At 32.8% G+C, this 20,772-nt stretch overlaps 7 protein-coding genes across 16 annotated transcripts in view; 6 read left to right on the top strand and 1 right to left on the bottom strand.

The window, feature by feature from the left end:
- The first annotated feature begins 476 nt into the window (after positions 1–476).
- Positions 477–4,127, top strand: LOC112638549 (ribonucleases P/MRP protein subunit POP1-like). Of its 3 annotated transcripts, XM_025410501.1 has the most exons (5): positions 477–530; positions 1,041–1,188; positions 1,517–2,827; positions 2,915–3,619; positions 4,010–4,127. In XM_025410501.1, exons 3-5 carry the CDS (start codon positions 1,561–1,563, stop codon positions 4,087–4,089), a joined length of 2,052 nt encoding a protein of 683 aa, XP_025266286.1. In that variant the 5' UTR covers positions 477–530; positions 1,041–1,188; positions 1,517–1,560; the 3' UTR covers positions 4,090–4,127. The 3 variants fall into 3 exon arrangements, with proteins under 3 accessions (XP_025266286.1, XP_025266284.1, XP_025266285.1); XM_025410499.1 differs by having other exon boundaries at positions 2,915–4,125; XM_025410500.1 differs by lacking the exons at positions 477–530; positions 1,041–1,188 and adding an exon at positions 1,414–1,447 and having other exon boundaries at positions 2,915–4,125.
- A 1,905-nt stretch (positions 4,128–6,032) lies between these two features.
- LOC105249003 (ribonucleases P/MRP protein subunit POP1) lies at positions 6,033–11,121 on the top strand. Its single transcript, XM_025410532.1, has 4 exons — positions 6,033–6,154; positions 6,582–7,846; positions 7,934–8,801; positions 10,986–11,121. Exons 1-4 carry the CDS (start codon positions 6,033–6,035, stop codon positions 11,119–11,121), a joined length of 2,391 nt encoding a protein of 796 aa, XP_025266317.1.
- Positions 10,664–15,768, top strand: LOC112638554 (ribonucleases P/MRP protein subunit POP1-like). The gene is made up of 6 exons (XM_025410531.1): positions 10,664–10,814; positions 10,986–11,133; positions 11,456–12,824; positions 12,915–13,773; positions 14,034–14,175; positions 15,610–15,768. The coding sequence occupies exons 3-6, from the start codon at positions 11,579–11,581 to the stop codon at positions 15,766–15,768; spliced, it is 2,406 nt and encodes an 801-aa protein (XP_025266316.1). The 5' UTR covers positions 10,664–10,814; positions 10,986–11,133; positions 11,456–11,578.
- Positions 15,480–20,772, top strand: part of LOC112638551 (ribonucleases P/MRP protein subunit POP1-like) — a 23,632-nt gene continuing 18,339 nt past the window's right edge. Inside the window, exons 1-2 of one of the 2 annotated variants that reach the window (XM_025410517.1) lie at positions 15,480–15,780; positions 15,872–16,036. The gene's annotated coding sequence lies outside the window, so the exon portion shown is untranslated. Of the gene's footprint in view, positions 16,037–20,772 lie in introns of both variants that reach the window. The other variant, XM_025410518.1, reaches the window with a different exon arrangement.
- LOC105257860 (ribonucleases P/MRP protein subunit POP1) lies at positions 16,197–18,687 on the top strand. 2 transcript variants are annotated; one of them, XM_025410520.1, is made up of 3 exons: positions 16,197–17,495; positions 17,586–17,695; positions 17,857–17,982. In XM_025410520.1, the coding sequence occupies exons 1-3, from the start codon at positions 16,262–16,264 to the stop codon at positions 17,932–17,934; spliced, it is 1,422 nt and encodes a 473-aa protein (XP_025266305.1). In that variant the 5' UTR covers positions 16,197–16,261; the 3' UTR covers positions 17,935–17,982. The 2 variants fall into 2 exon arrangements, with proteins under 2 accessions (XP_025266305.1, XP_025266304.1); XM_025410519.1 differs by having other exon boundaries at positions 17,586–18,687.
- Positions 19,563–20,772, bottom strand: part of LOC112638552 — a 3,852-nt gene continuing 2,642 nt past the window's right edge. Inside the window, exons 2-3 of one of the 2 annotated variants that reach the window (XM_025410522.1) lie at positions 20,020–20,230; positions 19,563–19,910 (exon numbers count right to left, since the gene is read on the bottom strand). In XM_025410522.1, the coding sequence (XP_025266307.1) occupies positions 19,755–19,910; positions 20,020–20,230 (367 nt within the window). In that variant the 3' untranslated portion in view covers positions 19,563–19,754. The remainder of the gene's footprint in view (positions 19,911–20,019; positions 20,231–20,772) is intronic. The other variant, XM_025410523.1, reaches the window with a different exon arrangement.
- LOC105257859 (ribonucleases P/MRP protein subunit POP1) overlaps positions 20,178–20,772 on the top strand; it is a 3,316-nt gene continuing 2,721 nt past the window's right edge. For 3 of the 5 annotated variants that reach the window (XM_025410512.1, XM_011268765.3, XM_011268761.3), the window contains exons 1-2: positions 20,298–20,492; positions 20,585–20,748. The gene's annotated coding sequence lies outside the window, so the exon portion shown is untranslated. Of the gene's footprint in view, positions 20,262–20,297; positions 20,493–20,573; positions 20,749–20,772 lie in introns of those variants that run through there. The other 2 variants (XM_025410510.1, XM_025410511.1) reach the window with 2 other exon arrangements.

Raw genomic sequence — 20,772 nt, 5'->3', positions numbered from 1 at the left:
CTTTCTTCATTGTACTGATCCTATATAATTTCATTCGTTTCTACTTGGAATTGCCGGTTCGGTGTCGTCACATGTCAATAATTATTTGCAATTTTAAAAACGGAGATTTAATCTCGTTTCACTCAGAAGATCCTTTTTATACTCTTTAGACAAAGTGATTGATCGAATTCTCAAGATAAGATTTTTTCCTTCCTTTCTGCGAATTTATACGATTCACATGAACCCAGAAAAATTCGAAATAACCTCAGTAGAATCTAAATGCATATTTAGATAGAATGAAGATAATGAAGTCGCGCGGAAAAAAGAACCAATCAATTTCTGGCTCTTGTAAAAATACGACAAGTTGATTGGCTGACGCATTCATGTCCCTTTACCTGATTGGTTGACGCATCTTTCTTTATCACGACGCGTCTACGTAAGCTATCGTTCGCGCCAAAGAAGACCGTGTTTCCGTTTCCATGACTACCTCAATCTTCTATGGTGAGGAGAGACACGTGGACTCTGCATTTCGTGCCTGCAACAATCATTAGGTTAGATAGTTAAAGACAACTATTTTTAAAATAATAATTTTCATTAATAATAATTTTTATTAATTTTCTGTTATTAATTTTCATTAATAGAATTACTTTAAATATTAATTTAATTTTTTATTAAATTATTTAAATTTAATAAAAGTTTTATTTAAAGAACTATTTATATATAAATTACAAAAATAAATTTATATAAAAAAATTAACAATTTTTTATATATTTTATTCATTTTTTATTCAATTATAATATTGTTTTATTTTATTTTTACTGATCTACTCATCTCTCATCGAACCTTAATTCTTGTACGTATTTTATTTTTACTAATCTACTCGTCTTTCATCGCACCTTAATTCTTTTAAGTATAAGAAAACGTGAAGAAGAACGTCTCTTGTTGCTTGTCAATAAAAAAAAGAAGAAAAAAGACGTTAATATCTTGTAAAATACTATAAAATTGCATGAACGCGATTTATTTGTTTAGTCCACGTGGATTAACAATCGTGTAATTTTTAGGCGCGAAAAAATGGTCATGGCGAAAAAGAAGAAACAATTTGATGAATTGAAATTTTGGAAGGATCCGAGACTCTTCCTTCTGAAATGTCTATTATGTGAATCGGCTCTTCGAGGGCCCATGAAATTTCCAAGGTGACATCTTCGATTGGTATGTATACGTTGCAAAAAATATAAACTTGCTTAAATATGTCTTTCCCACGACCTTTTCCTTAGATCGGTTAAGAAAACATTTCTTCTAGCTTCTGCTTCCCAGCGAGTAGGATCTCATGCATTTTCATATTCATCGAACGCATTTATTCAATAACTTACTTTAAGAAGTAGTGCCTCTATCTTTTTAATTTGATAGAAACAATTATCTTTTTATCTCTTTTAAGACTGACTATGTTTTTATACAATTTCTCACAAAGGTAACACTCAACAATGAAACGTTAAGATTTGATTGTAATTGAAACAAAAAAACAATTTTTTTGTTACAGAAAATTAAAAGCCACCTCAATTGCAAGAGGTATATTTGGCAAAAATGGCAGAGTCGGCAAGCAACCAAAATTTACCATCGACGAGTAAGCAACAACCATCCCATGAGAATATCTACTTAGAGACTCACACCTGGCATGAAAAATATTTTCACATGATTGACAAGTGGGGACATAGAATTCCACATTATTCAAATGACAAGAGCCTTAATAGAAAAGCCAGTTACAAAGCTATAACAGAAAACTGCCTTTTACAAGATATTTCTTACTATACTTGTATCGAAATAGTAGGAGAGAAAAATTGGTTGGAAGCAACTTTGAAGGAACATTGTGATCCGAAAAAAATTTTTGCAGCAAAGATGTACACCAGTGGTCAGAGAGAAGGTACGATAATGTTCTTTAAAAAGAATGGCTATCCACAGTTCCCTATTGGTAATGTGAACTTTTTCTGGAAGCTAAGCGAGACAAACATTAAAACCATTTGGATATGGGTACATCCTGCTTTTTATAGTGATTTTCTTAGTGAGATTATATCTAGTTTTGACTTTAAACAGAATAACGTGGGACAAGGTAGAACTGACATTTCACACAATTTAAATGGTTGGTACACAAATGACGCAGGCTGTGAAATGCGTGTATTAAAATATGCATTAAATAGGTTCAGACTTTCTGGGCCAACAGCTTTAAAAGTACTAAAAGAAGCATTACATGTACCATCCCTAACTGAACTAGATTTGGACTCGGAAAATTGCCCTATGACAGAAGAACAGGACAGCTTGTTATGTGATGAAGAATTAGATATATCAACAGATAGTAATGTCTCTGTGGAACTTGTGGAGAAAATGGTAATTGATGAAAATGAAACAGATACCAAAGATTTAACTATACAAGATCTTAAGGAAAAAATGTGGCATACTAATTATTATAAAGAAAGAGAAAATATAGAAGCTTTTAAAATACAAGAGATAATGTGGCAATTGATGAAGGTTTTGGGATCACCAAGTTTTCTGTTATCGAACATGATTATTGGATTAACCGTTTTAGATCCACGCTTTTATTTACCTGCAAAAAGGACGAGAACTGGCATTTCTTTTTTTTCTGAAAACTTACATTGTCAGTTACCATATAACTTAAATCGTTCTCCTATTTGGGATGCACAAATACGTCATATCGTAAACGATTCTTGTTTATCCACAAACACAATCGAAGAGCTTATCCGTGTACCTGGTATGTCTAATAATCCATATTTTAATAAGGATGCAAAGGCCAAAATACCGATACTTCTTGTACAGAAACCTGCAGTAACTTCTTTAGGTATATAATAAGTATAATTTATAATTATTTACGATGTATATATTATTCCTTGATTGCAATTAAAAGTACATTGATATATTGTTCCAGGTTTAGGTTCCAAGATAGATATTATTATACCATCTAGATGGGCAATGGCATTTTGGATGGCACTTTTAATGCGATCTCCATTAGTAGGCGGACTTCGAGAAACCAAATTAATAGTTTTTGAAAGTTTAGGACCATATGTACCTGATATTAATGATCCCGACACTCCTGCTTACATGAGAGAAGCGTCGACAAGAAAGGAAGAATTAACCAATGAATATTTTTCTCATTCACCAATCCAAAGAGTTAACTTTATCAAATTTGGCATTTGGAGTCCTTTCTTCTGCGATTGGAAAAATTTAACCAAAGGCTGGTCGGGCGTTGAAGATTTTTACGTTTTGAGACACTTTAGACTTTTAACACTTTTAAGAACGGAAATTAAAATTGTTGAACGTCAGAATGCAAAATCCGAATCAACTGTCCAAAAGTCAGAATTCAATTTTCAGGAATTTGAGGAATATCAAAATTGCCTGGTACAAGTCAATTTGTCGATATTGAACAAAGGAACGTCGAAAGATTTTGCGATCATATGTATGCCGACACTCGAAGATTTGCGAAGTTTCGAAAATAATGAACATTATGACGGGCCTGTCGAAAAACGTCACGCCGATCTCAATGAAAAGTCCTGCACAAAATTACGTGGAAAACGCTCGATGCAATTGAAACGACTAAGTCGGCGCAGAGTTAAACGGAAGAAAACATTCCAAGGTAAAGTATTGCCGGAGAAATTTGATGTCATTCATGACGTGATGAATCGTGCAAAACTCTCAAAACTTAACAAAACAATATCAGATCGTGAGAAAGAAAAAAGAAAATTGTATCTCAAAGAATCGACGGAGGTTCGCCAATCCTGCGATAGACAAGTCATGGGGTACGTAACGATGGGCGGTTATTCATTTCTTCGTGCGGGAAATATTGGCATCGGATATGTCACATTACCTTCGCTACTCCAAATTATTCGCAAAAAGTCTAACATTGTTCTTGTTAGGAATACTAAAGAACTACAGTATAGATTAGCACGATTAGAAATATTAGTAGATATTAAGTCTGCGTCATAAGTATATTTTTTACTTTATGAATATTTTATCTTATTACCAGAGTCCGGATCTCGGGGCTGTTTTCCCCACTCCAAGTGCATGGTAGCGGCCGATCGTCGCGAAAAACAGTACTGTCTGTGATTTATGCCAGTCTAGTGATGATAGCAAAGAGAACACCATCGCACAGAAAAATTTTATATATATATATATACATATATATATATATATATGTATTTAATAATGTAATAATTATAATTTAATAATTTTATATATATATATATGTATATATATATGTAGATTTAATTATACATATTATACATAAAATATAAATTTGTATATATATATATATATTATTTAAAATATAAAATAATATAATAAATTATTATATTTTGTTTTTCTATGCGACGATGTCCTTTTTGTTATCATCACACTACACCTTAGACCAGTGTTGGGATTTACTTGCAACTTTTGGCCATATTTCTTAGCTTATGCCTACTGTTCCTCTCTTACTCCTCTCGCGCGAACTATCGCTCTTAAGGAGCGCTCAGGATCATCCGCGTCACAAATGTAATGTGGCAGTCTAAGTTCTTTTTATTGTTTATTGTTAATAAAAATAATTATTGTATTATTAATTACGTATATGTTCTGTAGGAATTTAAAATATTTGTGTTTTAAATGTAATTAATAGAATAATTATTTTTATTATTAATAAACAATAAAGAGAACTTAGATAGATAGATTGTTACATTACATTTATGACGCGCACGTTCCTGAGCGCACCTTAATTACGAGTAAGAGGTAAGAAAGCAACAATAGGTGCAAACCAAGAAATCTGGCCGAAAGTTGCAAGTAAATCCCAGCTCTGCCCTAGACGATACTGCTTCTCCCTGCACTTGATCGTTAGCATGCACTTGGACTGATAAAGACGGCATCGAGAACCGATTCTCCAAGACTCTGTTTACATTATATATCTATGTAAATATATGTAAATGTATCAATTTGTATATCAATATGTATATATTTTTTAATTTTTTTTTGTGCCAGAATAAAGTCAAATATTTCAAATAATATTTTTTTGCACTACTATCAGCAAAAATAATTTCCCAAGAGTCAATAACAGATGGATCATGATCGATCAATTTGGTCTGGTTTTATTTAAAACTTTCATTGAACAGTATGATTTAATTTTGCTTTTCAATCTACTTCGCTTCTAAAATGTACATTTATCGAGCGTTACAAAAATAATTATATAAAATATAATTTCTAATTATCTGTCGTACAATTGTAATGATTTTTTTTATATATAATGTTTAACGTACTAATAACCATTGTTATCTTTTACGGTTTTTTGCACTTTCTTTTACATAAAACTTGTTTCTTTCTTCATTGTATTGATCCTATATAATTTCATTCGTTTCTACTAGGAATACCTGTTCGGTGTCGTTACATGTCAATAATTATTTCCAATTTTAAAAACGGAGATTTAATCTCGTTTCACTCAGATCCTTTTTATGCTCTTTAGACAAAGTGATTGATCGAATTCTCAAGATAAGACTTTTTCCTTCCTTTCTTCGAATTTATACGATTCACATGAACCCAGAAAAATTCGAAATAACCTCAGTAGAATCTAAATGCATATTTAGATAGAATGAAGATAATGAAGTCGTGCGGAAAAAATAACCAATCAATTTTTCCCTCTAGTAAAAATATGATAAGTTGATTGGTTGTCGCATTCGTCTTCCTTTACCTGATTGGTTGACGCATTTTTCTTTACCGCGTCGTGTCTACATAAGCTATCGTTCGCGCCAAAGAAGACTGTGTTACCGTTTCCATGACTACCACAAATTTCTATGGTCAGGAGTGTCACGTGGACTTCGCTTTTCATGCCTGCATCAAACATTAGGTTAGATACCTCGAGATACCTATTTTTAATATCTTGAAGAAGACGTCCCTTGTTCCTTGTCAGTAAAAAAGAAGACAAAAAAGACCTTAGTATCTTATAAAATACTAAAAAATTTCATGAACGCGATTTATTTGTTTAGTCCACGTGGATTAACAATGGTGTAATTTTTAGGCGTGAAAAAATGGCTATGGTGAAGAAGAAGAAACAATTTGACGAACTGAAATTTTGGAAGGATCCAAGAATCTTCCATCTGAAATGTCTATCATGTGGTTCAGCTCTTCACGAGCTCGTGAAATTACCAAGGTGACATCTTCGATTGGTATGTATACGTTGCAAAAAATGTAAACTTGCTTAAATATGTCTTTCCTACGACCTTTTCCTTAGATCGATTAAGAAAACATTTCCTTTAGCTTCTGCTGCTTAGCGAGGACCTCATGTGTTTTCATCCAATACATTTATTCAGCAGCAACTTACTTTAAGAAGTAGTGCCTCTACCTTTTTAACTTGTACAATTATCTTTTTATCTCTTTTAAGATTGACTTTTGTTTCATACAATTTCTGACAAAGGTAACATTCATACACAATAAAACGTTACGATTTGATTGTACTTGAAATAAGATTTTTTTTTTTTTTGTTACAGAGAATCCTAAGCAAACCAAGTTAATATTTCAAAAGCTTCATATATATATACACAGATGTGTCATATCTCGTAACGTTAAAAACCACCTAGATTGCAAGAGGTATATTTGGCAAAAATGGCAGAGTCGGCGAGCAGCCAAAATTTACCATCGACGAGTAAACTATCACACCATGAGAAGATCTACTTACAGACTCATGCCTGGCATACAAAACGTTTTCACATGATCAGCAAGTGGAAACATGTAATTCCAAATTATTCAAATATCTATAGCCATAAAGTCAGTTACAGAGCTCTGACACAAGGCTGCCTTTTACAAGATATTTCTTACTATTCCTGTATCGAAATAGTAGGAGAGAAAAATTGGTTGGAAGCAGCTTTGAGGGAACATTGTAATCCCGAAAAAACTTTTGCAGAAGAGATGTACACCAGTGGTCAGAGAGAAGGTACGGTAATGTTCTTTAAAAAGAATGGCTGTCCACAGTTCCCTATTGGTTACGTGGACTTTTTCTGGAAGCTAAGCAAGACAAACATTAAAACCATTTGGATATGGGTACATCCTGCTTTTTATATTGAATTCCTTAACGAGATTATATCTAGTTTTGAGTTTAAACAAAATAACACAGGACAAGATAGAACTGACATTTCACACAATTTAATTGATTTGTACACAAATAATGCAGGCTGTGAAATGCGTATATTAAAATATGCATTAAATAGGTTCAGACTTTCTGGGCCAACAGCTTTAACTGTATTAAAAGAAGCATTACATGTACCATCTCTAACTGAACTAGATTTGGATTCGAAAAACTGGCCTATGACAGAAGAAGAGGATAGCTCGTTAAATGATGAAAAACTAGATACAACATCATCAGGTAATAATGCCTCTGTGCAACCTCTGCTGAAAATGGCAATTGATGAAAAAGCCAACAAAGATTTGACTATACAAGATCTTAAGGAAAAAATGTGGCATACTATATATTATAAAAAAAGAGAAAATATAGAAGCTTTTAAGATGCAAGAGCAAATATGGCAATCGATGAAGGGATCACCAAGTTTTCTGGAATCAAATATAATTATTGGATTAACCATTTTAGATCCACGCTTTTTACCTGCAAGAAGAACGAGAACTGAGACTCTTTTATCTACTGAAAACTTACGTCGTGTTCAGTTATCATCTGACTTAAATCGTTCTGCTATTTGGGATGGACAAATACGTCAAATCGTAAGCAGATCTTGTATGTCCAATCACACAATCGACGAGATTCAATTTATGTCAGATGATCCATATTTCAGTAAGGATACAGTGGCAAAAATACCGATACTTCTTATACAGAAACCAGCAGTAGATTCTTTAGGTACGTAATAAGTATAATTTACAATCATTCATAAGGTAAATATTATACCTTGTTTGCAATTAAAAGTACATTGATATATTGTTCCAGGTTTAGGTTCCAGGATAGATATTATTATACCATCTAGATGGGCAATGGCATTTTGGAAGACAATTCCAAAGCGATCTCTATTAGTAGGCGGACTTCGAGAGACCGAATTAGTAGTTTTTGAAAGTTTAGGAACACACGTACCTGATGTTAATGATCCCGACACTCTTGCTTACATGAAAAAAGCGTCGAAAAGAGAGGAGGAATTAACCAATGAATATTTTTCTCATTCACCAGTCCAAAGAGTTAACTTTATGAAATTTGGCATTGGTAGTCCTTTCTTGTGCGATTGGGAAAATTTAACCAAAGGCTGGTCGGACGTTAAAAATTTTTATGTTTTGAGACACTTTAGACTTTTAACACTTTTAAGAACGGAAATTAAAATTGTTGAACGTAAGAATGCAAGATCCAAATCAACTATCCAAGAGACAGAATTCGATTTTCAAGAATTCGATGATTATCAAAATTGCCTGGTACAAGTTACATTGTCTTTGGTGGACGAAGGATGGCCGAAGGAGTTCGCGATCATATGTATGTCGACACACGAAGATTTGAGAAGATTCGAAATTAATAAAAATTATGATGGGCCTGTCGAAGAATTTCACATAAATCTGAATGAACAGTCCCGCAAAATATTAGATAAAAAACACTTGAAGAAAATTGAACAACCAAGTCGGCACAGAGTTAAACGGAAGGAAACGTTGCAAGATAAAGTATTACCGGAGAAATTTGATGTCATTCATGATATGAGGAGTCGTGCAAAGATCTCAAAACGTAACAAAATAATATCAGATCGTGAGAAAGAAAAGAGAAAAGTGAATCTCCCAGAATTGAAGGAAGTTCGCCATTCCTGCGATAGACAAGTCATGGGGTACGTAACGATGGGCGGTTATTCACTTCTTCGTGCGAAAGGTATTGGCATTGGATATGTCACATTACCATCGCTACTCGAAATAATTCGCAAAAAGTCTAACATTGTTCTTGTTAGGAATACTGAAGAACTACAGTATAGATTTGCACGATTAAAAATATTAGTAGATATTAAGGAAATATAAGTAGATATTAATTATTAGTAGATAAGTGTGCGTCATAAGTGTATTTTTACTTTATGAACATTTTATATTATAACCAGAGTCCGGATCTCGTGGCTGTTTTCCCCACTCCAAGTGCATGGTAGCGGCCGAGCGCCGCGAAAAACAGTACCGTCTATGATCTATGCCACTAGTGATGATAGCAAAGAGGACACCATCGCGAAGAAAAAAAAATATGTATATATATGTGTATGTGTATGTACATATATATATGTATGTATGTATGTGTGTGTGTGTTTGTAGATTTAATAATATAATAATTATAATTTATTTATATAAAAATATGTAAATTTAATTATACATATTATATATAAAATATAAATTAATATCTATTTTATTTAAAATATAATAATTAATAAATTATTATATTTTATTTTTCTACGCGACGATGTCCTTCTTCGTGCTATCACTACACCGGCATAGACTACAAATACTGCTTTTCCCCGCGCTTGATCGTTAGCATGCACTTGGAGTGATGAAGACGGCACCGAAATTCGGCTCTACGAGACTCTGTTTACATTATATATCTATGCAAACGTATGTAAATGTATCGATGTATATATTTTTTAATTTTTTTGTACCAGAATAAAGCCAAATATTTCAAATAATATTTTTTTACACTATTATCAGTAAAAATAATTTCCCAAGGGTATATAATAGATGGATTGATAGTGATCATGATCGATCAATTTGGTCTGGTTTTAAAACTTTCATTAAACAGTATGATTTAATTTTGCTGTTCAATACACTTTGCTTCTAAATGTACATTTATCGAGCGATACAAAAATAACTACATAAAAAATTAATTTCTAATTATCTGTTGTACAATTATGACTTTTTTTATATATATAATGTTTAATTAATAACCAATGTTATCTTTTACAGTTTTTTGCACTTTCTGTTACATGAAACTTATGTTTCTTTCTTCATTGTATTGATCCTAAATAATTTCATTCGTTTCTACTTGAAATTGCCGGTTCGGTGACGTCACATGTCAATAATTATTTCCAATTTTAAAAACGGAGATTTAATCTCGTTTCACTCAGAAGATCCTTTTTATGCTCTTTAGACAAAGTGATTGATCGAATTCTCGAGATAAGATTTTTTCCTTCCTTTCTTCGAATTTATACGATTCACATGAACCCAGAAAAATTCGAAATAACCTCAGTAGAATCTAAATGCATATTTAGATAGAATGAAGATAATGAAGTCGCGCGGAAAAAATAACCAATCAATTTTTCCCTCAAGTAAAAATATGACAAATTGATTGGCTGACGCATTTTTTTTTGTTTTAATTTATTTAAATTTAATAGAAAATTCTATTTAAAAAATTATTTATATTCAAATTACATAAATATATTTATACAAATAATTAATAATTATTTATTCATTTTTATTCATTTTTAATCAATTGTAATATTATTTTATTTTATTTTTACTAATCTACTCATTTCTCATCGAACCTTAATTCTTTTACGTATAAGAAGTCGAAGAAAACGTTTCTTGTTCCTCGTAAAAAAAGACATTAGTATTATATAAAATACTTCAAAAATGCATGCGGAAAATAGAACCAATCAATTTCTCCCTCTTGTAAAAATATGATAAGTTGATTGGTTGATGCATTCATCCCCCTTTTACCTGATTGGTTGACGCATCTTTCTTTGCCGCGTCGTGTCTGCATAAGCTATCGTTCGCGCCAAAGGAGCCGTGTTTCCGTTTCCATGACTACCTCAAATTTCTATGGTCAGGAGTGTCACGTGGACTTCGCTTTTCATGCCTGCATCAAACATTAGGTAAGATACCTCGAGATACCTATTTTTAATATCTTGAAGAAGACGTCCCTTCTTCCTTGTCAGTAAAAAAGAAGACAAAAAAGACCTTAGTATCTTATAAAATACTATAAAATTTCATGAACGCGATTTATTTGTTTAGTCCACGTGAATTAACAATCGTGTAATTTTTAGGCGTGAAAAAATGGCTATGGCGAAGAAGAAGAAACAATTTGACGAACTGAAATTTTGGAAGGATCCAAGAATCTTCCATCTGAAATGTCTATCATGTGGTTCGGCTCTTCGCGAGCTCGTGAAATTACCAAGGTGACATCTTCGATTGGTATGTATACGTTGCAAAAAATGTAAACTTGCTTAAATATGTCTTTCCCACGACCTTTTCCTTAGATCGATTAAGAAAACATTTCTTCTAGCTTCTGCTGCTTTTGGACCTCATGCGTTTTCATCCAACACATTTATTCAGCAACAACTTACTTTAAGAAGTAGTGCCTTTACATTTTTAACTTGATAGAAACAATTATCTTTTTATCTCTTTTAAGATTGACTTTAGTTTAATACAATTTCTGACAAAGGTAACATTCACACACAATAAAACGTTAAGATTTGATTGTAATTGAAATAAGAAAACTTTTTTTTTGTTACAGAAAATCCTAAGCAAACCAAGTTAATATTTCAAAAGCTTCATATATATATATACATACACGCAGATGTGTCATATCTCATAACGTTAAAAGCCACCTAAATTGGGAGAGGTATATTTGGCGAAAATGGCAGAGTCGGCGAGCAGCCAAAATTTACCATCGACGAGTAAGCAATCATCCCACGAGATCTACTTACAACAGACTCACACCTGGCATGAAAAATATTTTCATATGATCAGCAAGTGGAAACATATAATTCCAAATTATTCAAGGAATAATTACTATAGTAGCCTTACAGACAGTTACAGAGCTATGACACACGGCTGCCTTTTACAAGATATTTCTTACTATACCTGTATCGAAATAGTAGGAGAGAAAAATTGGTTGGAAGCAGCTTTGAGGGAACATTGTAATCCCAAAAAAACTTTTGCAGAAAGTATGTACACCAATGGTCAGAGAGAAGGTACTTTAATGTTCTTTAAAAAGAATGGCTATCCACAGTTCCCTATTGGTTACGTGAACTTTTTCTGGAAGCTAAGCGAGACAAACATTAAAACCATTTGGATATGGGTACATCCTGCTTTTTATAGTGGTTTTCGTAAGGAGATTATATCCAGTTTTGACTTTAAACAGAATAACGTGGGACAAGGTAGAACTGACATTTCACACAATTTAAATGGTTGGTACACAAATGACGCAGGCTGTGAAATGCGTATATTAAAATATGCATTATATAGACTCAGACTTTCTGGGCCAACAGCTTTAACTGTACTAAAAGAAGCATTACATGTACCATCTCTAACTGAACTAGATTTGGATTCGGAAAGTTGCCCTATGACAGAAGAACAGGATAGCTCGTTAAATGATGAAAAACTAGATACATCATCAGGTAATAATGTCTCTGTGCAACCTCTGCTGAAAATGGCAATTGATGAAAAAGCTACCAAAGATTTGACTATACAAGATATTAAGGAAAAAATGTGGCATACTATATATTATAAAAAAAGAGAAAATATAGAAGCTTTTAAGATGCAAGAGCAAATATGGCAATCGATGAAAGGGTCACCAAGTTTTCTGCAATCAAATATAATTATTGGATTAACCGTTTTAGATCCACGCTTTTTACCTGCAGAAAGAACGAGAACTGAGATTTCTTTATCTAATGAAATCTTACGTTATGTTCAGTTATCATCTGACTTAAATCGTTCTGCTATTTGGGATGCACAAATACGTCAGATCGTAAGGAGATCTTGTATGTCCAATCGCACAATCGGCGAGATTCAACTTACGTCAGATGATCGATATTTCAGTAAGGATACAGTGGCAAAAATACCGATACTTCTTATACAGAAACCTGCAGTAGCTCATTCAGGTACGTAATAAATATAATTAACTACAATTATTCATAAGGTACATATTATTCCTTGATTGCAATTAAAAGTACATTGATATATTGTTACAGATTTCGGTTCCAGGATTGATATTATTATACCAACTAGATGGGCAGGGGCAATTTGGATGGCACTTACAAAGCAATCTCTATTAGTAGGCGGACTTCGAGAGACCCATTTAGTAGGTTTTGAAAGTTTAGGAACACACGTACCTGATATTAATGATCCCGACACTTCTGTTTACATGAGACAAGCGTTGAATAGAAAGGAAAAATTAACCAATGAATATTTTTCTCATTCACCAAACCAAAGAGTTAATTTTATCAAATTTGGTATTCATAGTCCTTTCTTCTGCGATTGGGAAAATTTAACCAAAGGCTGGTCGGACGTTCAAGATTTTTACGTTTTGAGACACTTTAGACTTTTAACACTTTTAAGAACGGAAATTAAAATTGTTGAACAGAATGCAAGGTCCAAATCAACTATCCAAGAGACAGAATTCGATTTTCGAGATTTCGATGAATATCAAAATTGCCTGGTACAAGTTGCATTGTCTTTGGACAAAGGAAGACCGAATGCGTTCGCGATCATATGTATGTCGACACACGAAGATTTGAGAAGATTCGAAATTAATAAAAATTATGAAGGGCCTGTCGAAAAATATCACACCGATCGGGATGAAAATTCCAGCACAAAATTACGTAGAATACGCTCGACGGAATTAAAACGACTAAGTCGGCACAGAGTTAAACGGAAGAAAACGTTGCGAGATAAAGTATTACCGGAGAAATTTGATATGATTCATGACGTGAGGAATCGTGCAAAGCTCTCAGAACGTAACAAAATAATATCAGATCGTGAGAAAGAAAAGAGAAAAGTGAATCTCCCAGAATCGGAAGTTCGCAGTTCCTGCGATAGAGAAGTCATGGGGTACGTAACGACGGGCGGTTATTCACTTCTTCGTAGGAAAGGTATTGGCATCGGATATGTCGCATTACCTTCGCTACTCGAAATAATTCGCAAAAAGTCTAACATTGTTCTTGTTAGGAATACTGAAGAACTACAATATAGATTTGCACGATTAGAAATAGTAGATCTTGATAGGAGATATATTTAGATATTAATTATTAGTAGATAAGTGTGCGTCATAAATATATTTTTACTTTATGAACATTTTACTTTATAACCAGAGTCCGGATCTCAGGGCCGTTTCTCCCACTCCAAGTGCATGCAGGCGGCCGAGCGCGGCGAAAAACAGTACCGTCTATGATCTATGCCGCTCTAGTGATGATAGCAAGGAGGACACCATCACGAAGAAAAAAATATATATATGTATATATGTGTATATATGTATATATATATATATATATATATATATATATATATATATATATACATATATAATGTGTGTATGTGTGTAGATTTAATAATATAATAATTATAATTTAATTATGTAAAAATATGTAAATTTAATTATACATATTATACATAAAATATAAATTAATATCTATGTTATTTAAAATATAAAATAATATAATAAATTATATTTTATTTTTCTACGCGACGATGTCCTCCTTGCTACCATCACTACACCGCCATAGATTATGGATACTGCTTTTCGCGGCGCTCTGCCGTTAGCATGCACTTGGAGTGATGAAGACGGCACCGAAATTCGGCTCTACGAGACTCTGTTTACATTATATATATATGCAAACGTATGTAAATGTATCGATGTATATATTTTTTAACTTTTTTGTGCCAGAATAAAGCCAAATATTTCAAATAATATTTTTTTACACTATTATCAGTAAAAATAATTTCCCAAGTGTCTATAATAGATGGATTGATAGTGATCATGATCGATCAATTTGGTCTGGTTTTAAAACTTTCATTAAACAGTATGATTTAATTTTGCTCTTCAATACACTGCTTCTAAATGTACATTTATCGAGCGATACAAAAGCAACTACATAAAAAATATAATTTCTAATTATCTGTTGTACAATTATGATTTTTTTTATATATATAATGTTTAACGTACTAATAACCAATGTTATCTTTTACGGTTTTTTGCACTTTCTGTTACATAAAACTTATGTTTCTCTCTTCATTGGATTGATCCTAAATAATTTCATTCGTTTCTACTTGAAATTGCCGGTTCGGTGACGTCACATGTCGAAAATTATTTGCAATTTTAAAAACGGAGATTTAATTTCGTTTCACTCAGAAGATCCTTTTTATACTCTTTAGACAAAGTGATTGATCGAATTCTCAAGATAAGATTTTTTCCTTCCTTCGAATTTATACGATTCACATTCACGCAGAAAAATTCGAAATAATCTCAATCGGATATAAAGTCCTATCTAGATAGAATGCGGATAATGATATCACGCAAAAAAAATGAACCAATCAATTTCTCTCTTTTATAAAAATATGACAAGTCGATTGGCTGACGCGTCGATTCGTCTGCCTTCATCTGATTGGTTGACGCATCTTCCTTTACCGCGTCGTGTCTACGTAAGCTATCGTTCGTGCCAAAGAAGACCGTGTTTTCGTTTCCATGACTACCACAAATTTCTATGGTGAGGAGAGGCACGTGGACTCCGCTTTTCATGCCTGCAGCAAACCTTAGGTTAGATACCTATTTTTAATACCTTGAAGAAGACGTCCCTTGTTCCTTGTCAGTAAAAACGAAGACAAAAAAGACCTTAGTATCTTATAAAATACCATAAAATGTCATGAACGCGATTTGTTTAGTCCACGTAGATTAACAATGGTGTAATTTTTAGGCGTGAAAAAATGGCTATGGCGAAGAAGAAGAAACAATTTGACGAACTGAAATTTTGGAAGGATCCAAGAATCTTCCATCTGAAATATCTATCATGTGATTCGGCTCTTCACGAGCTCGTGGAATTACCAAGGTGACATCTTCGATTGGTATGTATACGTTGCAAAAAATGTAAACTTGCTTAAATATGTCTTTCCCACGACCTTTTCCTTAGATCGGTTAAGAAAACATTTCTTCTAGCTTCTGCTGCTTAGCGAGTTGGACCTCATGCATTTTCATCCAACACATTTATTCAGCAACAACTTACTTTAAGAAGTAGTGCCTCTACCTTTTTAACTTGATGGCAACAATTATCTTTTTATCTCTTTTAAGATTGACTTATGTTTAATACAATTTCTGACAAAGGTAACATTCACACACAATAAAACGTTAAGATTTGATTGTAATTGAAATAAGAAAACTTTTTTTTTGTTACAGAAAATCCTAAACAAACCAAGTTAATATTTCAAAAGCTTCATATATATATATATATATATATATATATATATATATATACATACATACACGCAGATGTGTCATATCTTATAACGTTAAAAGCCACCTAAATTGGGAGAGGTATATTTGGCGAAAATGGCAGAGTCGGCAAGCAGCCAAAATTTACCATCGACGAGTAAACAATCATCCCATGAGATCTACTTGGAGACTCACACGTGGCATGCAAAATATTTTCACATGATCAGCAAGTGGAAACATATAATTCCAAATTATTCAAGGAACTATAGCCTTACAGCCAGTTACAGAGCTATGACACAAGGCTGCCTTTTACAAGATATATCTTACTATACCTGTATCGAAATAGTAGGAGAGAAAAATTGGTTGGAAGCAGCTTTGAGGGAACATTGTAATCCCAAAAAAACTTTTGCAGAAAGTATGTACACCAAAGGTCAGAGAGAAGGTACTGTAATGTTCTTTAAAAAGAATGGCTATCCACAGTTCCCTATTGGTTACGTGAACTTTTTCTGGAAGCTAAGCGAGACAAACATTAAAACCATTTGGATATGGGTACATCCTGCTTTTTATATTGAATTCCTTAGCGAGATTATATCTAGTTTTGAGTTTAAACAAAATAACGCGGGACAAGATAGAACTGACATTTCACACAATTTAATTGATTTGTACACAAATAATGCAGGCTGTGAAATGCGTATATTAAAATATACATTAAATAGGTTCAGACTTTCTGGGCCAACAGCTTTAACTGTATTAAAAGAAACATTACATGTACCATCTCTAACTGAACTAGATTTGGATTCGGAAAGCTGCCCTATGACAGAAGAACAGAATAGCTCGTTAAATGATGAAAAATTAGATACATCATCAGGTAATAATGTCTCTGTGCAATCTCTGCTGAAAATGGCAATTAATGAAAAAGCTACGAAAGATTTGACTATACAAGATCTTAAGGAAAAAATGTGGCATACTATATATTATAAAAAAAGAGAAAATATAAAAGCTTTTAAGATACAAAAGCGAATATGGCAATTGATGAAGGGATCACCAAGTTTTCTGCAATCAAATATAATTATTGGATTAACCGTTTTAGATCCACGCTTTTTACCTGCAAGAAGAACGAGAACTAAGATTTCTTTATCTCCTGAAACCTTACGTTTTGTTCAGTTAACATCTGACTTAAATCGTTCTGCTATTTGGGATGCACAAATACGTCAGATCGTAAGCAGATCTTGTATGTCCAATCACACAATCAACGAGATTCAACTTATGTCAGATGATTCATATTTCAGTAAGGATACAGTGGCAAAAATACCGATACTTCTTATACAGAAACCTGCAGTAACTCTTTCAGGTACGTAATAAATATAATTAACTACAATTATTCATAAGGTACATATTATTCCTTGATTGCAATTAAAAGTACATTGATATATTGTTACAGGTTTAGATTCCAGGATAGATATTATTATACCATATAGATGGGCAGGGATAATTTGGATAGCACTTACAAAGCAATCTCTATTAGTAGGTGGACTTCAAGAGACCAAATTAGTAGTTTTTGAAAGTTTAGGAACACACGTACCTGATATTAATGATCCCGACACTTCTGTTTCCATGATAAAAGCGTTGGAAAGAAAGAATATGTTAATCAACAAATATTTTTCTCATTCCCCATACGAAAAAGTTAATTTTATCAAATTTGGTATTCTTAGTCCTTTCTTCTGCGATTGGGAAAATTTAACCAAAGGCTGGTCGGACACTCAAGATTTTTACGTTTTGAGACACTTTAAACTTTTAACACTTTTAAGAACGAAAATTAAAATTATTGAACAGAATGCAAGGTCCAAATCAACTATCCAAGAGACAGAATTCGATTTTCGAGATTTCGATGAATATCAAAATTGCCTGGTACAAGTTACATTGTCTTTGGACAAAGGAAGACCGAATGCGTTCGCGATCATATGTATGTCGACACACGAAGATTTGAGAAGATTCGAAATTAATAAAAATTATGAAGGGCCTGTCGAAAAATGTCACACCGATCGGGATGAAAAGTCCCGCAAAATATATAAAAAACACTTGAAGGAAATGGAGCAACTAAGTCGGCACAGAGTTAAACGGAAGAAAACGTTGCAAGATAAAGTATTACCGAAGAAATTTGATGTCATTCATGACGTGAGGAGTCGTGCAAAGCTCTCAAAACGTAACAAAATAATATCAGATCGTGAGAAAGAAAATAGAAAAGTGAATCTCCCAGAATCGACGGAAGTTCGCAATTCCTGCGATAAAGAAGTCATGGGGTACGTAACGATGGGCGATTATTCATTTCTTCATGGGAAAGGTATTGGCATTGGATATGTCGCATTACCTTCGCTACTCGAAATAATTCGCAAAAAGTCTAACATTGTTCTTGTTAGAAATACTGATGAACTACAATATAGATTTGCACGATTAGAAGTAGTAGATCTTGATAGGAGATATAATTAGATATTAATTATTAGTAGATAAGTGTGCGTCATAAGTATATTTTTACTTTATGAACATTTTATCTTATAACCAGGGTCCGGATCTCAGGGCTGTTTTCCCCACTCCAAGTGCATGGTAGCGGCCGAGCGCCGCGAAAAACAGTACCGTCTATGATCTATGCCGCTGTAGTGATGATAGCAAAGAGGACACCATCACGAAGAAAAAAAAATATATATGCATATATATATACATACATATATATATATATATATATATATATATATATATATATATATAAAAATATATATATATATATATATATATATATATATATATATATGTATGTGTGTGTGTAGATTTAATAATATAATAATTATAATTTAATTATATAAATATATGTAAATTTAATTATACATATTATACATAAAATATAAATTAATATCTATGTTATTTAAAATATAAAATAATGTAATAAATTATTATATTTTATTTTTCTACGCGACGATGTCCACCTTCGTAGTATCACTACACCGACATAGACTATAAATACTGCTTTTCGCGGCGCTCTGCCGTTAGCATGCACTTGGAATGATGAAGACGGCACGGAGATTCGGCTCTACGAGACTGTTTACATTATATATCTATGCAAACGTATGTAAATGTATCGATGTATATATTTTTTAACTTTTGTGCCAGAATAAAGCCAAATATTTCAAATAATATTTTTTTACGCTATTATCAGTAAAAATAATTTCCCAGGAGACAATAGCAAATGGATTGATGGTGATCATGATCGATCAATTTGGTCTGGTTTTAAAACTTTCATTAAACAGTATGATTTAATTTTGCTCTTCAATACACTTTGCTTCCAAATGTACATTTATCGAGCGATACAAAAGAAACTACATAAAAAATATAATTTCTAATTATCTGTTGTACAATTATGATTTTTTATATATATATAATGTTTAACGTACTGATAACCAATGTTATCTTTTACGGTTTTTTGCACTTTCTGTTACATAAAACTTATGTTTCTTTCTTCATTGTATTGATCCTATATAATTTCATTCGTTTCTACTTGGAATTGCCGGTTCGGTGTCGTCACATGTCAATAATTATTTGGAATTTTAAAAACGGAGATTTAATCTCGTTTAACGCATAAGATCCTTTTTATGCTCTTTAGACAAAGTGATTGATCAAATTCCCGATAAGATTTTTTCTTCTTTTCTTCGAATTTATACGATTCACATTCACGCAGAAAAATTCGAAATAATCTCAATCGGATATAAAGTCCTATCTAGATAGAATGCGGATAATGATATTACGCAAAAAAAATGAACTAATCAATTTCTCTCTTTTGTAAAAATATGACAAGTCGATTGGCTGACGCATTCGTCTCCCTTTACCTGATTGGTTGACGCATCTTCCTTTACCGCGTCGTGTCTCCGTAAGCTATCGTTCGTGCCAAAAAAGACCGTGTTTTCGTTTCCTTGACTACCACAAATTTCTATGGTGAGGAGAGGCACGTGGACTTCGCTTTTCATGCTTGCAGCAAACATTAGGTTAGATACCTCGAGATACCTATTTTTAATACCTTGAAGAAGACGTCCCTTGTTCCTTGTCAATAAAAAAAAGAAGAAAAAAAGATGTTAGTATCTTATAAAATACTATAAAATTGCATGATCGCGATTTATTTGTTTAGTCCACGTGGACTAACAATCGTGTAATTTTTAGGCGCGAAGAAATGGCCATGGCGAAGAAGAAACAATTTGACAAATTGAAATTTTGGAAGGATCCAAGAATCTTCCATCTGAAATGTCTATCATGTGAATCGGATCTTCGCAAGCTCGTGAAATTTCCAAGGTGACATCTTCGATTGGTATGTATACGTTGCAAAAAATGTAAACTTGCTAAAATATGTTTTTCCCCACGACCTTTTTCTTAGATCGGTTAAGAAAAGATTTCTTCTAGCTTCTGCTGCCTAGCGATTTGGACCTCATGCGTTTTCATCCAACACATTTATTCAGCAACAACTTACTCTAAGAAGTAGTGCCTCTACCTTTTTAACTGATAGAAACAATTATCTTTTTATCTCTTTTAGAACTGACTTTCTTTTTATACAATTTCTCACAAAGGTAACATTCACACACAATAAAACG

This window comes from Camponotus floridanus, unplaced genomic scaffold (assembly GCF_003227725.1).
Source record: "Camponotus floridanus strain SB8 unplaced genomic scaffold, Cflo_v7.5 scaffold32, whole genome shotgun sequence".
Lineage (NCBI taxonomy): Eukaryota > Metazoa > Arthropoda > Insecta > Hymenoptera > Formicidae > Camponotus > Camponotus floridanus.
This window is presented reverse-complemented; position numbering and strand designations above follow the sequence as displayed.

Excerpts from the sequence above, each read along its gene's own strand:
- LOC112638554 (XM_025410531.1), top strand. The coding sequence starts at position 11,579 with ATGGCAGAGTCGGCGAGCAGCCAAAATTTACCATCGACGAGTAAGCAA. Across the intron at positions 12,825-12,914 it reads ACCTGCAGTAGCTCATTCAG|ATTTCGGTTCCAGGATTGAT; the intron begins GTACGTAATAAA and ends ATATTGTTACAG. Across the intron at positions 13,774-14,033 it reads TGCGATAGAGAAGTCATGGG|AGTCCGGATCTCAGGGCCGT; the intron begins GTACGTAACGAC and ends CTTTATAACCAG.
- LOC112638549 (XM_025410499.1), top strand. The coding sequence starts at position 1,561 with ATGGCAGAGTCGGCAAGCAACCAAAATTTACCATCGACGAGTAAGCAA. Across the intron at positions 2,828-2,914 it reads ACCTGCAGTAACTTCTTTAG|GTTTAGGTTCCAAGATAGAT; the intron begins GTATATAATAAG and ends ATATTGTTCCAG.
- LOC105249003 (XM_025410532.1), top strand. The coding sequence starts at position 6,033 with ATGGCTATGGTGAAGAAGAAGAAACAATTTGACGAACTGAAATTTTGG. Across the intron at positions 6,155-6,581 it reads GAGCTCGTGAAATTACCAAG|ATTGCAAGAGGTATATTTGG; the intron begins GTGACATCTTCG and ends AAAACCACCTAG. Across the intron at positions 7,847-7,933 it reads ACCAGCAGTAGATTCTTTAG|GTTTAGGTTCCAGGATAGAT; the intron begins GTACGTAATAAG and ends ATATTGTTCCAG.
- LOC105257860 (XM_025410519.1), top strand. The coding sequence starts at position 16,262 with ATGGCAGAGTCGGCAAGCAGCCAAAATTTACCATCGACGAGTAAACAA. Across the intron at positions 17,496-17,585 it reads ACCTGCAGTAACTCTTTCAG|GTTTAGATTCCAGGATAGAT; the intron begins GTACGTAATAAA and ends ATATTGTTACAG.